The 13,104-nt window shown below is 44.6% G+C and overlaps 1 protein-coding gene across 1 annotated transcript in view; it reads right to left on the reverse strand.

Annotated features, from left to right (window-relative positions):
* Positions 1 to 12,781, reverse strand: part of LOC120019016 (protein dispatched homolog 1-like) — a 29,558-nt gene extending 16,777 nt beyond the window's left edge. The window contains exons 1-2 of the mRNA XM_038962204.1: positions 12,543 to 12,781; positions 8,711 to 9,320 (exon numbers count right to left, since the gene is read on the reverse strand). Coding sequence (XP_038818132.1) covers positions 8,711 to 9,279 — 569 coding nt within the window. The 5' untranslated portion in view covers positions 9,280 to 9,320; positions 12,543 to 12,781. The remainder of the gene's footprint in view (positions 1 to 8,710; positions 9,321 to 12,542) is intronic.
* Positions 12,782 to 13,104: the final 323 nt, after the last annotated feature.

Genomic DNA, 13,104 nt, shown 5'->3' on the forward strand with positions numbered 1-13,104 from the left:
ATTACCGATACCGATAAGTCATTATCCCAATAAGTATGTCCATGTCATGAATTATTAATGTAGTTGCTTATGGTGTTCATAAGTTATTTGCTCAATAGACTAGATCCATGATGAGCAGTTTAACCGGTTTAAGCAATAATTCCTACAATATACCACCAATACCTTTAATTTCATAGTCATGATGATGGACTTCATGTCAGTCTTGACACAGATCCAACAGGAGGCAGTACTAGATGAATTTTGTTGTATGTTGGCCTATTCCTGTAGCAGAACAACAGGTCAAAGTCTCTATTGCTGAACACATTCGGTACAAGAGGCTGCACAAGACCTCCAGCAGTGGAACCAATGGCTTTCAGCTGCCAGCCCAACCAGCCCCAACCCATCACATCCAACATCCGCATTCAGACCTTGAGGACCGGGCTTCTGCAAGACGGGAGGCTGTGTTACCATTTGCTTCTTGCATGACCGGGGATTCCTCTACTGCACAAAGTCAAGGAGCGGAACCAACGGCAAGCAGCTGTGCTGACCCATCAAGTCCTCTCCCAGTGCCTTTATGAAGACAACTTATTAAGTCCTGGAAGCTGCTTGGTAAGGAGATCTGGGAGTTTCGCATGATTGACATGAGCTGCCCACCCCTAGTTGACATACTGTTGCTGCTTTAGCCAACTCTGTTGCAGTTGTCATGCTGGCTAGAGCAGTTAAACAGAATGGTAACCAGGCTAGAGTTCCCTGCCTGTAGTGGCAGCCATTTTGAGAGTAAACCTCCCCCTCATTTTTTATTTAAAAAAATTATTTAACCTTTATTTAACTAGGCAAATTCTTATTTACTCATCATTTGGCCCAATTTCAAGGTACGCCCTCCATTAAGACTTGATACGTGATACGGTGCATACATGTCTAGACAGAAAGGTAAACTCATGTAAAAAGCTCAAGCACCACATATTCCTCTTTGTTTACCTACAATATCCAGTTTCAAGCACAGCGGTGCCTCTAGCTCCTGCCTGGGTCTCTTTGATCCAGCACACCCGTTTGTTGTCCTGGGACTGATCTCACAGAGATATCAGGGTATCTTTTGTGTAAAGAGATACATGTTCATCCCTCCCACCTCCTCTTTATACTATTCTATCCATGTTCTCTGCTCTCTCCTGGCCATCTAAGGCCACAGTGTCTGAAGGCTCTCCAGCTCTAACCGCAGCTCTTGACAAAGAGGGTTTGGCGAGACGGCGCTGTGACATCTTGGAAGTGTCTGGTGACACAGCCGTCTGGTGAGTTGCAGACCAGGGCCAGCGGCTGTTGGGGCTGAGCGTCAGTTAGAGGCCAGTAATGAAGTCTGACCTGTCCTCCCTGAGCTGAGAGTGAGTGTGAGGATGGGGGTGGTGGCCGAGCTGGAAAATTCCAACCATTAGCTATGTTCACCAAGTGCGCAGAGGCTGAAGAAATTAAGAGAAAAAAACTACGTGATTCATAAGAACCTTCACATCTACAGTATATCAGAATGACATAAGTGCACCAAGCTGCATGCAGTTATATTAAATGTTTGAATATTAATTGAATCCAGGAAGAATAATACAGTGTATTCTCAAGACTGGTTTTGAACAACTATGAGAACAAATATAGGGGAGTCACTATTGGAACCATAGATGAAGGTCCATTATAAACGAAATATACAATGCAATTCTGCACATACATGAGTGAGGGATTGTGCCTTCAACTTAAATACCATTTGGACAGGGTGTTAAAAGGGCATTATACGGGATCATATTACATGCTAGTAACTATTAATAAAGCATTACAAAAGTTATCAAATCTTCCATTAGGCCTATTCCCCCAGGGAGCTGAGTCAGCCGTGGGAGGACCAGTAATGAAGCCTCACTAACTGCTCTCTCTAACTGCTCTCTCTAACTGCTCTCTCTAACTGCTCTCTCTCTACCAGAAGAAGAAAAAAGAGCAACCAAATTTGAAGTTATGACAGAGTGCTGTTCAGATCCAGCTTTGATCCTGGTTTATAGGATAGTATGGCTTGGGTGGGTACCTTTATGAGCTTTGCTTTGCCCCATGCTCAAGGGCCATACAGTATAGAGCATGGACTGGAGCACAGTCTGGAGCAGGGGCACTGGGAGCTCACCCCTCCTGTTATTTTCCATACATGCGGGTACGGGAGTCAGCTGCCCCCCCCCCCCCCCCCCCCGAATCCCTCTCACCCCCCCGAATCACTCTCACCCCCTAACCCGTGGATGAGAGCATTAAGTTGGGTTTCTTTAGGTGAAAACGTTTAACATCAACAAAAGCGGCTTACAAGCTTCTAAGAGACCCAGATTGTCTCCTTCACCAGCAAATTAACTGCCGAAGAGGCCAGGAGGGTCCCATTTCTCAAGTTTTACAACAGGCAGAAGTGTCTCAGTGTTAAAGCAGGTGATAAATTGTACCGGGGGGGGGAGAAAAAAGCATTTTGGCCCAATTCGGTTGATCCTGGGTAAAGGTATGCATGGGGTAAAAGCACTATGTACAACATAGCAACCCTGAGGGCAGAAACAGGGTAGTGTTGACCTGTCTGTCAGTGGAGCTCCTCCCTGTACTCATGTAGCAGGCTAAATCCTGGACACACACACACACACACACGCACACACACACACGTTGATCAGGAACAGGCTGGAGGGTGTGCTGTGGTGTATTAGACTACTGCCTGTGCTTAACTCACTCCACATAGATGCAGACCTGTTCTAAGAAGCCAATGGAAGGCTCTGGAAGCAAACTGGGTGGTTCCCTCCCTTCTTCCCTCATGTTTTGTGTCTTTCTGGGGCAGGCAGTGCTCATCTCTCCTTTCCCCTGATCTCCCCAGAGACACCAGGGTGCTTCTTCATCAGTCAAGGCTGAGGCTGGGCGTGATGGATGTCTCTGTACAGTGGTTAATGGGCCAAATGGATAAAACGGTAGCGTGAAGAGCCCTGCCGCTACTTCACAGGGGTTCACATCGAGGTCCAGGACTCCAGGCCCCCTCAGACCGCAGCAGGCATAGCAAACAGTTGTTATTCTTTATAATGTGCAAAGCCTTGTCAAACTGACACCCTGAAATCCATAGCACAAAGATCAATTTCAGGCCGCCTGGCCGGTCGGGGCTTGCAGCTGTCAGACAGCTTGGCATATTAGTTAATGTCTCCAAAAATGATCTCTCACTGGGTGAAAGATATCTGAGGCGTGATTAAAAAAAAGAGGGTCTATGCATTCATATCAAGGCTTTTCTGCATGTTTCCATATATGGCCCCTAGTCATAATCGCGTATTCAACTGATAGAAATGTTTAAATTCATCCAATATGATGAAACATTCCAGCTGGATGAGGTGTCATGTTTTTATATGTTTTCCTGCACACCATGGAAACAAAAAAATGGTACTTGGTACAAAATCAAACACGCGTGAGATAATAAAAATATGCCTGCTATCTGAGAAAGCATGAAACCAATCCAAACTTGTGGCCGCTACAATAACATGAATGTACTGTAGCAGGAAGCAACGCACGGGCAAAACCCCTTCACGGGTGAGTGGAGTGTGAAGGAAGAGGTTAAAAACATGACATGACCCTGAATAGTTCAGTGTCAGCGGGGTCTTTGGGGGTTGTTTAGCCTTGGAAGGTCAGGCCAGTCTCGGCAGCACAGGTAGATGCAGCTCTCTCGCTCTCTCTCTGGGAGAGCAGCAGGAGCTGAAAGGTGCCTTGAGAGTGTTCTATCAAGACAATTACAGGCTTGGAAGAAATCAATGCCTGAAAACCTATTGAGATGAGGCTAACTGCAGTCAAACGCCTGACTGACTGACTGACTGACTTCAAGTTCACAGACTCAGACTCATCCTCTGCTCTGACTGTTTCCCCCTGATCCTCAAATCATAAAAAAACAAAGTCACCATGAAGGATAATCTTACCATTCAGACACTGCCAATCTTAATGCATTTCCCAGACCCAGGCAGAGAGATCCTTCATCTACTCAACAGATCTGCTGAGCTGGCATTTTCCTTAATAGTGGATTTTGGTCATGACATTCAAGGATAAGTCCATTTACTTCTCAGAGTAAAACAGATACACACAGAAAGAGAGACTATAATCTTACAATGGGTGGATTAATACTTTCCATGTATCTCAACAGGAGTTAAATACTGTAGTTCCTAAATGTATAGTTCTTGGACAAACACACAAAGGCCTGAAATGCCTGATGAAGAAACTCCAGTGCAACCTTATCGGGAGGGGGAGGAGGAGGGGGCCTCTATAAAGCAGGGCGTAACGGCCAAGTGCTGTAATCATACACGTAATCCCCTGCCTAATCTCACGGATCACAGCCTTTGAGATCAAACTGATATTTGACACGATCTTGTCTGACTGCGTACCCTCAAATTACCGAGGCATTAAAAAGCCTCTCCCTCCATGTGAGAAGGGATTCTGTGGCGCACCGTGCTCCAACACGAGGGTAAAAGGAGAGGCCCAAAGCCCTGAATACGAGGGTAAAAGGAGAGGCCCAAAGCCCTGAACACGAGGGGAAAAGGAGAGGCCCAAAGCCCTGAACATCTGGGGCCAGCCAGGGACTCGGAGACTGTGTACCAGACAGCCAGGCTTATCCTTCCCTCTTATCTTTCTATCTCCAATCTCTCTGGAGACACAATACTACTGTACAGGGGATTGGAACTGAGAGCAACTCAACGTCGGCCTGTAATTCAAACCTGTCATCACAGAACAAGAGGGACCTATTTACTAAATACAGTGGCTGAGGGACATCAGCTCTTTATTCAGACACAGAATATATTTTTTTTTAACGAAAGCCACAGATACCAGCGAATGCATCCAAATGGCTGCAATGATATCCTTTGCCACACCTCGCCCACCCAACTGCCTAATGTGCGTGGATGGAGTTTGCTGTGCGCACACCGGCACCTGATACGAGTATAAACCTAATCTCTCACAGCCACAGAAGACATTTCTCTAATGTCATTTCTCTACAAGGATCTAACTCAATTCGGTAGGAAATTTCCATGCGAAAAGATGTAAGCAAAAATATAGTTGTACACAAATGAACCTCTCCGTAACTACTTGCTACCATAAAGAGGAGCTGACATGAGTAACTGCAATATTTATATTTTGTATGCTGTGGAGTTGGAGATAAATAACGAAATACACAAAGTAAGTAAATGATTAAAGAAAGCATTAAATGGCTCCAGTGTAAAATATATTTCAGTCTGTGGTTTGCAGGAAGGCCGGGGGAAAACGACTTGCTAAATGCGTCTCGCTTAAAAAAATGTTTGACAACAAACGTGGCAGAGTTCTCCCCCAAAGAATGTAAGAGCGGCGCTGCACCACCTTGTGAACTGGCCCCTACGTAAAATTAAAGCTGCAATATGTAACTTTTTGGGGGACCAAACCAAATTCTCATTTGCTACGAGACTCAAAATTGAGCTCAGGTGCATCCTGTTTCCATTGAACATCCTTGAGATGTTTCTACAACTTGATTGGAGTCCACCTGTGGAAAATTGAATTGATTGGACATGATTTGGAAAGGCACACACCTGTCTATATAAGGTCCACAGTTGATAGTTCATGTCAGAGCAAAAACCAAGCCATGAGGTCGAAGGAATTGTCCGTAGAGCTCCGAGACAAAATTGTGTCAAGGCTCAAATCTGGGGAAGGGTACCAAAACATTTCTGCAGCATTGTAGGTCCCCAAGAACACAGTGGTCTTCATCATTCTTAAATGGAAGAAGTGTGGAACCATCAAGACTCTTCCTAGAGCTAGCTGCACGGCCAAACTGAGCAATCAGGGGAGAAGAGCCTGGTCAGGGAGGTAACCAAGAACCCGATGGACACTCTGACAGAGCTCCAGAGTTCCTCTGTAGAGATGGGAGAATCTTCCAGAAGGACAACCATCTCTGCAGCAATCCACCAATCAGGCACATGACAGCCCACTTGGAGTTTGCCAAAAGGCACCTAAAGGACTCTCAGACCATGAGACACAAGAGTCTCTGGTCTGATGAAACCAAGAATGAACTCTTTGCCCTGAATGCCAAGCGTCACGTCTGGAGGAAACCTGGCACCATCGCTACGGTGAAGCATGGTGGTGGAAGCATCATGCTATGGGGATGTTTTTCAGCGGCAGGGACTGGGAAACTAGTCAGGCTCCAAAGTGCTCAGGGCAGACTGGGGCGAAGCCAAGACAACGCAGGAGTGGCTTCGGGTCAAATCTCTGAATGTCCTTGAGTGGACCAGCCAGAGCCTGGACTTGAACCCAATCGAACATCTCTGGAGAGACCTGAAAATAGCTGTGCAGCGACGCTCCCCATCCAACCTGGCAGAGCTTGAGAGGATCTGCAGAGACGAATGGGAGAAACTCCCCTATTATAGGTCTAGCAAGCTTGTAGTTTTATACCCAAGAAGACTCGAGGCTGTAATCACTGCCAGAGGTGCTTCAACAAAGTACTGATGAAAGGGTCTGAAACTTATGTAAATGTGATATTTCAGTTTTGTATTTTTTATATATTTGCTAAAAATTCTAAAAACCTGTTTTTGCTTTGTCATTATGATGTATTGTGTGTAGATTGATGAGGGGGGGGAAACAATTTAATCCATTTTAGATTTAGGCTGTTATGTAACAAAATCTGATAAAAGTCAAGGGGTCTGAATACTTTTTGAATGCACTGTGTATGTACGCCAAACACCAGTCTCAACGTCAAAAGTGAAGAGGCGACTCCGGGATGCTGGCCTTCTAGGCAGAGTTGCAAAGAAAAAGCCATATCTCAGACTGGCCAATACAAAGAAAAGATGGGCAAAAGAACACAGACATTGGACAGAGGAACTCAGCATCCCGGAGTCGCCTCTTCACTGTTGATGTTGGGACTGGTGTTTTGCGGGTACTGTTTAATGAAGCTGCCAGTTGAGGACTTGTGAGGCGTCTGTTTCTCAGACTAGACACTCTAATGTACTTGTCCTCTTACTCAGTTGTGCACCGGGGCCTCCCACTCCTCTTTCTATTCTGGTTAGAGCAAGTTTGCGCTGTTCTGTGAAGGGAATAGTACACAGCGTTGTACGAGATCTTCGATTTTTTGGGCATTTTCTCGCATGGAATAGACTTCATTTCTCAGAACAAGAATAGACTGACAAGTTCCAGAAGAAAGTTCTTTGTTTCTGACCATTTTGAGCCTGTAATTGAACCCACAAATGCTGATGCTCCAGATACTCAACTAGTCTAAAGGCCAGTTTTATTACTTCTTTAATCAGAACAACAGTTTTCAGCTGTGCTAACATAATTGCAAAAGGATTTTCTAATGATCAACTAGCCTTTTAAAATTATACATTTGGATTAGCTAACACAACGTGCCATTGGAACACAGGAGTGATGGTTGCTGATAATGGGCCTCAGTACACCTATGTAGATATTCCATTTTTAAAAATCATCGGTTTCTAGCTACAATAGTCATTTACAACATTAACAATGTCTACACTGCATTTCTGATTGATTTGATGTTATTTTAATGGACATAAAATGTGCTTTTCTTTCAAAAACAAGGACATTTCTAAGTGACGCCAAACTTTTGAACAGTAGTGTATGTGTACATATATATATTTTTTACTTTATTTGTTATAATTTAAGGCCAGACACCACACCCTAATGGCTATTTTTGTGTTCTAGATTGCAGGAAATGGCAGTTACAGGGGTTAAAATACGCAAAATGATTTAAGTTATGACATCAGGGAGAAGCCGCACGGAGGAAACCTCTGTCCCCGGCCAGACATACTTGTAGAGATTATCTCGTCTGGCTGAGCTGTGTGTTGGTACTGTCTGCATTGCGTTTGCCTGGGAAAGAGGACAGCCAGACCATGAAACCATCAGCACCTGTCCTAGAAGAGCGTCAATGCTGATGAGCGAGGGGAGGCTTGGGAGAGGCCAGGGGGACAGTCCCTGTGGATTGACGGGACAGGCTGGGGCCTGAGGAGGGACAGCGGCCCTGCAGCCCCTGGGGCTCTCAAAGCTCTCTTTCATTGGGGTTGGGGGTGCAGAGGGGGTGGCTCTGGGGCTGGTATTGTGCTCCCTGGCTGCCTGGCTGGCTGACCCCTCCTCCTCCCTGCATCTGCTGGGTTGGCACCCCTGGGACCACAGGTTATCTCCCTAGGAAATCACCTTGACCTCCACACAGCAGAACAATCAGGAATGGGTCAACAGAAAGGCAGAGAGATTATACAGCTGACTTTAGATATGTGTTAGGAGAAAAGGGCAGTTCTAACTTTGTATTGATTTCTCAATACAGGGTCCAATTCTGTAGCATGCAAGCAGTTACATGACTGACATGGTATAATGCAAAATTAGTATTTAACCATGTCAAATGTTGAAAATGTTTCAGATATCACACTATCAGAACTTAAAACCTACCCTACATAAACAGTTGACTCAAAACACATTCCTCTGAGGCATAACTGGGGAAAAAGTCAAGGCTACAGTTACATGCATGTACATATTCTTAAACAGCCATGTACATAATGGTACTACATAGCACCCCTAACATTATCCCTAAATACTGTGATATGTTAGTAAGCATTCAGTCAGAACCCATTCGGCAAGGAAACGCAATGAAAGGGCTTCTGTTGGAGAGGCAGGGTAATAGAGATATGCCTAAGGCCACCCTGTTGCAGAGAGAAGCACGAACTGGCGTACACACAGAAACACACAGTCATCACACACGTACCTGAGGCCAGCCACATTGGGCTGGTTCTGGAGGTGCTCCTGCCAGCGGTGGTGTAAACAAAGGGATGGAGGAGAGGCCTGCAGGCAGCAGGAGCCCGGGTGAAGGGGCAGGGCAGGGGCATGGGTCTGGAAGATGTGGCACTCCTGCTGGTTGCCGTGGCAGCACAGGGGGGGATGGAATGGACAGCGGTGGCAGCACGAGGGAGGTGGAGACAGCGGAGGAGTAGAGGGGAAGGAGGTTGTGGAGGGCAGGAGCTTGGACAACCTTTGAGAGTCTGTGAGGTGTGAGGAGGTGGAGGAAGAGGAAGGGCCCCTTAGGGAACCGTTGATGATGCCTCCATTCTGACTCACTCTGGATCTCTGCTGCGGCTCCTTGTGTGGTGGTGTTGGCCTTGGTTGGTGCCTCTGCCTCTGCTGTGTTCTGGGTGTGGAAAGAACGCTGACGTCCCCTCTTTCCGTGCTGCTGAGGCTCGCACTGGCCTCTGGGCCGCTGGCCGTCGTGGTGACACTGGGTGACAGGCTGCCATTGCTGAGGAGCAGGAGGTCACCATTGGCGTCACTCAGGGCCATCGTCCTCCTCCTGCCGGCCTGGCGCAGGGTTTGCCACTCCTCTGCAGAACATAAACGGAAAAGGGGAGGTAAAGCAGACAGGCCAATAGTTAGCTCTTAACTGTAGCTAGTCATGTTGACATTCAGATGAACATTGACTCTATTCACACAGAGCTGGTGAGCTGAACTGAGTGGGGCAACGAGAGGAAAGGAGGCCTGGAGCCAGGGAGTAGCGTGGGCGAAGGGGAGAGAATGAGACAGTAAACAGTACAAGGGTTCACACTCAAAACTCAGATCAAAACAGAATGCAATGATCAGTCAGGAAAACAGATTATTAACTTGTTCTTTCTAGGCCAGGAGGAGACTGGGAACAGATACATGCAACACAAAGTTAATTAGTGATCAATCCTCATTGATTTTCTGAATTAAAGCTAAATGTGAAATATTAGTCAGTCACTTTACCATATTTCTCTACCTTCCTCACTTACATTTTTGTCTGAATAGTGTGATTTATAAGATATGAATATGATACGATAGGGTATGAATTGGCAGCCTCTGTTCAGGGAGCATGAGATAGGCTATTTCTACATTATGAAAAGTATAAAACATTTCCAACAGAAAAAGATTAAACAGAGGTCTTCAAGTGTTCATGTTGCTAGCATTTCAGCCCCTATGACTCTTATTACAGATTACTTTCAGGCTATGTGTAATATAAAATGACTTCAGTTGGGACATTTTGGAGTAAGATTTTTTTTTTTTTACATTTTCTTTTTGCCATGATATGGCTTGACACACTTAAAAAAAAGTAGTGAATTGCCTTTCACAGGTTGTGGTTGGTTGTTAAGTTGGAAGGTAGCCAAACACCAACCCCCGCTGAAACAGATTTGACGTGAACCCAGATAAATAAATCTCTCTCAGTCTAATGTGACGGGGAGTCCTGAGAGAATCTCATCTCCCTACAATAACTAATGGCTGAGGTGGGGAGAAAAAAACTACTTCTCACTAGTTCCCACGCAGTACGGTCTACTCCATCCACATCACGCCTAGGACCGAGAGATAGATATGAAACTGCACTAGAGATGGAAATGTACTGCAGTGCAGAAAATCCCCCTGTACATCACAACACATTATTACTACCATATCATAACGCATAAATATTGCCTTAAAAAACAAATCTACTGAATGTGGCTTCTATTCTTCTTTATTTTCCTATTTGATAAACTATGCAACATTTTTAAAGGCTACTTTCTTTCTTTGTAGACATTTTGCATTTAAAAATGTTCACATCTGTCAAGACAAACTTTACACATGACACAGCTTCTTGCAAATTACGTTCCCTCAAACTCACTACGGACCCATTTCTCCAAGTTCGGCTTGGCTCCATGTGATCGCATAGGAACCCAGTACACACATACAATCGTAGACGACATCAAATTTATTGATGCCAAACTAAACTGGATGTGTTTGTGTTCAACCGACACCCATTAGGATATATAATATAGCCTTCTCATAAAACCTTTTCTCCATGCAGGGAAACAGCCATGATGCAGTGAATGTGAATGAATGTGTTCTGTGATGCCTCAACATGAATAAGGTAGGGGGTAACATGAGACTGACAGCCCAGTCGGGTCAGAGCTGTGGGAATGGGGGGGAAAGGAGAACTTTCTCTCTCTGTCTGAAGGGCTCCGAATAGCAGGCAGTGCAGGGGAAATGAAGGTTATGTTTTTAGTTTACCAAAAATCACAAGTTACCAACAATGATAGAAAAGCTGGCAATGAAATGATTAAGTATGAAAAAGAGACTTAAGAGAGTAGCCTGGATCTTTGTGATATGAACTGTGAAAAACATGACTATACTTGGCTAAAAACATCAGTTGCATCCCTCTACCTGTACACATCTTCCTTCAACATTGCTCCACGGCCACTGGAATTTAGATGGCTGTGTGGGCTCCAATACTGAGCGCTGAAATCCAGGTGAGACATCTAGGCCAGTCTGTAGTCTTACACAAACAGGGCTCTGTGGCCCTCAGGAAACAACGGATAGATTACAGTGTGGAACGACTGCTCTAAAAAAGAACACTGACGACATGTCCTTAACAATTAATTAATTAATCAACTGTTTATACATCTATTTTTTTGTGTGTATCTGCAAACACTGGGATGTTACACATTTTGGTTTTAAGAACTGACGGTCACACTATGCTTACGACCGACACGATGAGGTTTGTGGAAACTGCAAAGATTTAGAATAACGGATGCATTTTTCTGCATTCATGTTGAGTTTGTGATTAATTTGGGGTGAACCTGTGCAACTACGAGGTATGCAGCAGGAGGCAAAGTACCTCATCCCTTTATTTTAAAGCTAATAGGACAATCATTAATAAGAGGACTCAGTCAAGACAGTTAATAACTTCCGCCAAATAACAGAATATATCCTGGAAACTACAAGTACATGCCTGAGAGGACTATGAGGACTTTGACATTCATATTCTAATAGTGTCTGAGAAGCTTATGACAAGCTTGAAACTTTGGCCCATTTCCACAGCTGGGTTTTACATACCTATATGGCTTCTCGCTCAAGGCTACTGCATTGTATCAAGTTAAATAGGTAAATAAGCTGGTTTGGTGTCATACCGTCATCATGCCTTGACCAATCAATGTGAAGCTGAAATGATGACAAGCAGCATATTTCTTTTTTCTATTTTATACATTAGCCATAATGTATTACAATGCATTGCTCCAGAGAGAGCATTAGGATTAATTAAGAAAATAAACTATAATGTTGCATCACTATGAGATATGAAACCATATGAAATAATTTGAGTAAAATGTAGTTTTGTTTCAACTTTAAAAGTAGGCTGCGTGACCACTAACGTTCTAACTAAGCTGCTGTCACACTGAAGAAGCTTCTCTGTTTTGTCGATGTATGGCCATATTAACCTACCAAATATAATGTTGATCAACTAAAGTTATGTAGATTACATGATGAGGCTAAACGCCTCTAAATAAACATTCCGATAGGAATCTACACCAGCGTTCAGCAAAAGACCGGTGCATCCCATTCAGCGAAACATCACTTTTCATTATTTCGTTCCAATACCTTGTAACAGCGGAGAAGGAATCCGCTATCTATATCGTATCCTAAACTTCTACTTTAGAAGCCAAAACAGTTGGAACAACAGACACGAATATACATTTATAAACCATTAAGATTATGGGTTTTAAAACAGTATTTTTCAGAGGATCAATGCACAGCAGACATTTAACGGATTTTTGATACGGTACCTTATTGAAGTGTTCAAGCTCTGGATGCTTGCGTTTCGTTCGTGCTCGTCTAAATTGAATGTATTGACCAAAAACGGATTACGTTTACAGTATCCACCACTAGTTTAACAAAACACACCGAAAGAGAGCAACACGTCGCGGCGAAAGAACGTCGTTTCTCACTGAGAAGCGGACTGCCGGAATGACACATACATGCACCCTGTCTCCGTAAACCCAGGCGGTGGTCTGGGTGTGGGACTGCGCACTAGCCCACTGATAGGATGTTCATGATGATGCTTGTCGACTTTTAACCCAATCAAGGCCTCTGCAGCACACAGCAGCTGGAGGAACGGAGGTCCATCATCATCATCATCAGTAGTAGTATTACCGTCACTAGCTAGTTATGCGGCGTTCAAAACAACTGGGGACTCGGAAAAATACGAGGTCAAATCATGACGTCAGTGATCTTCAGGTCGGTAAGTCTGAGCTCTAGAAAGAGGCCTGAGTTCCCGAGTTGGAACTCCGAGTTTGATTACCGTTATAATCGATTTTTCTCAGTCTCAGCTCCTTTTTTTCCCCGAGT

The sequence above is a fragment of the Salvelinus namaycush genome, chromosome 24 (genome assembly GCF_016432855.1).
Source record: "Salvelinus namaycush isolate Seneca chromosome 24, SaNama_1.0, whole genome shotgun sequence".
Taxonomy (NCBI): domain Eukaryota; kingdom Metazoa; phylum Chordata; class Actinopteri; order Salmoniformes; family Salmonidae; genus Salvelinus; species Salvelinus namaycush.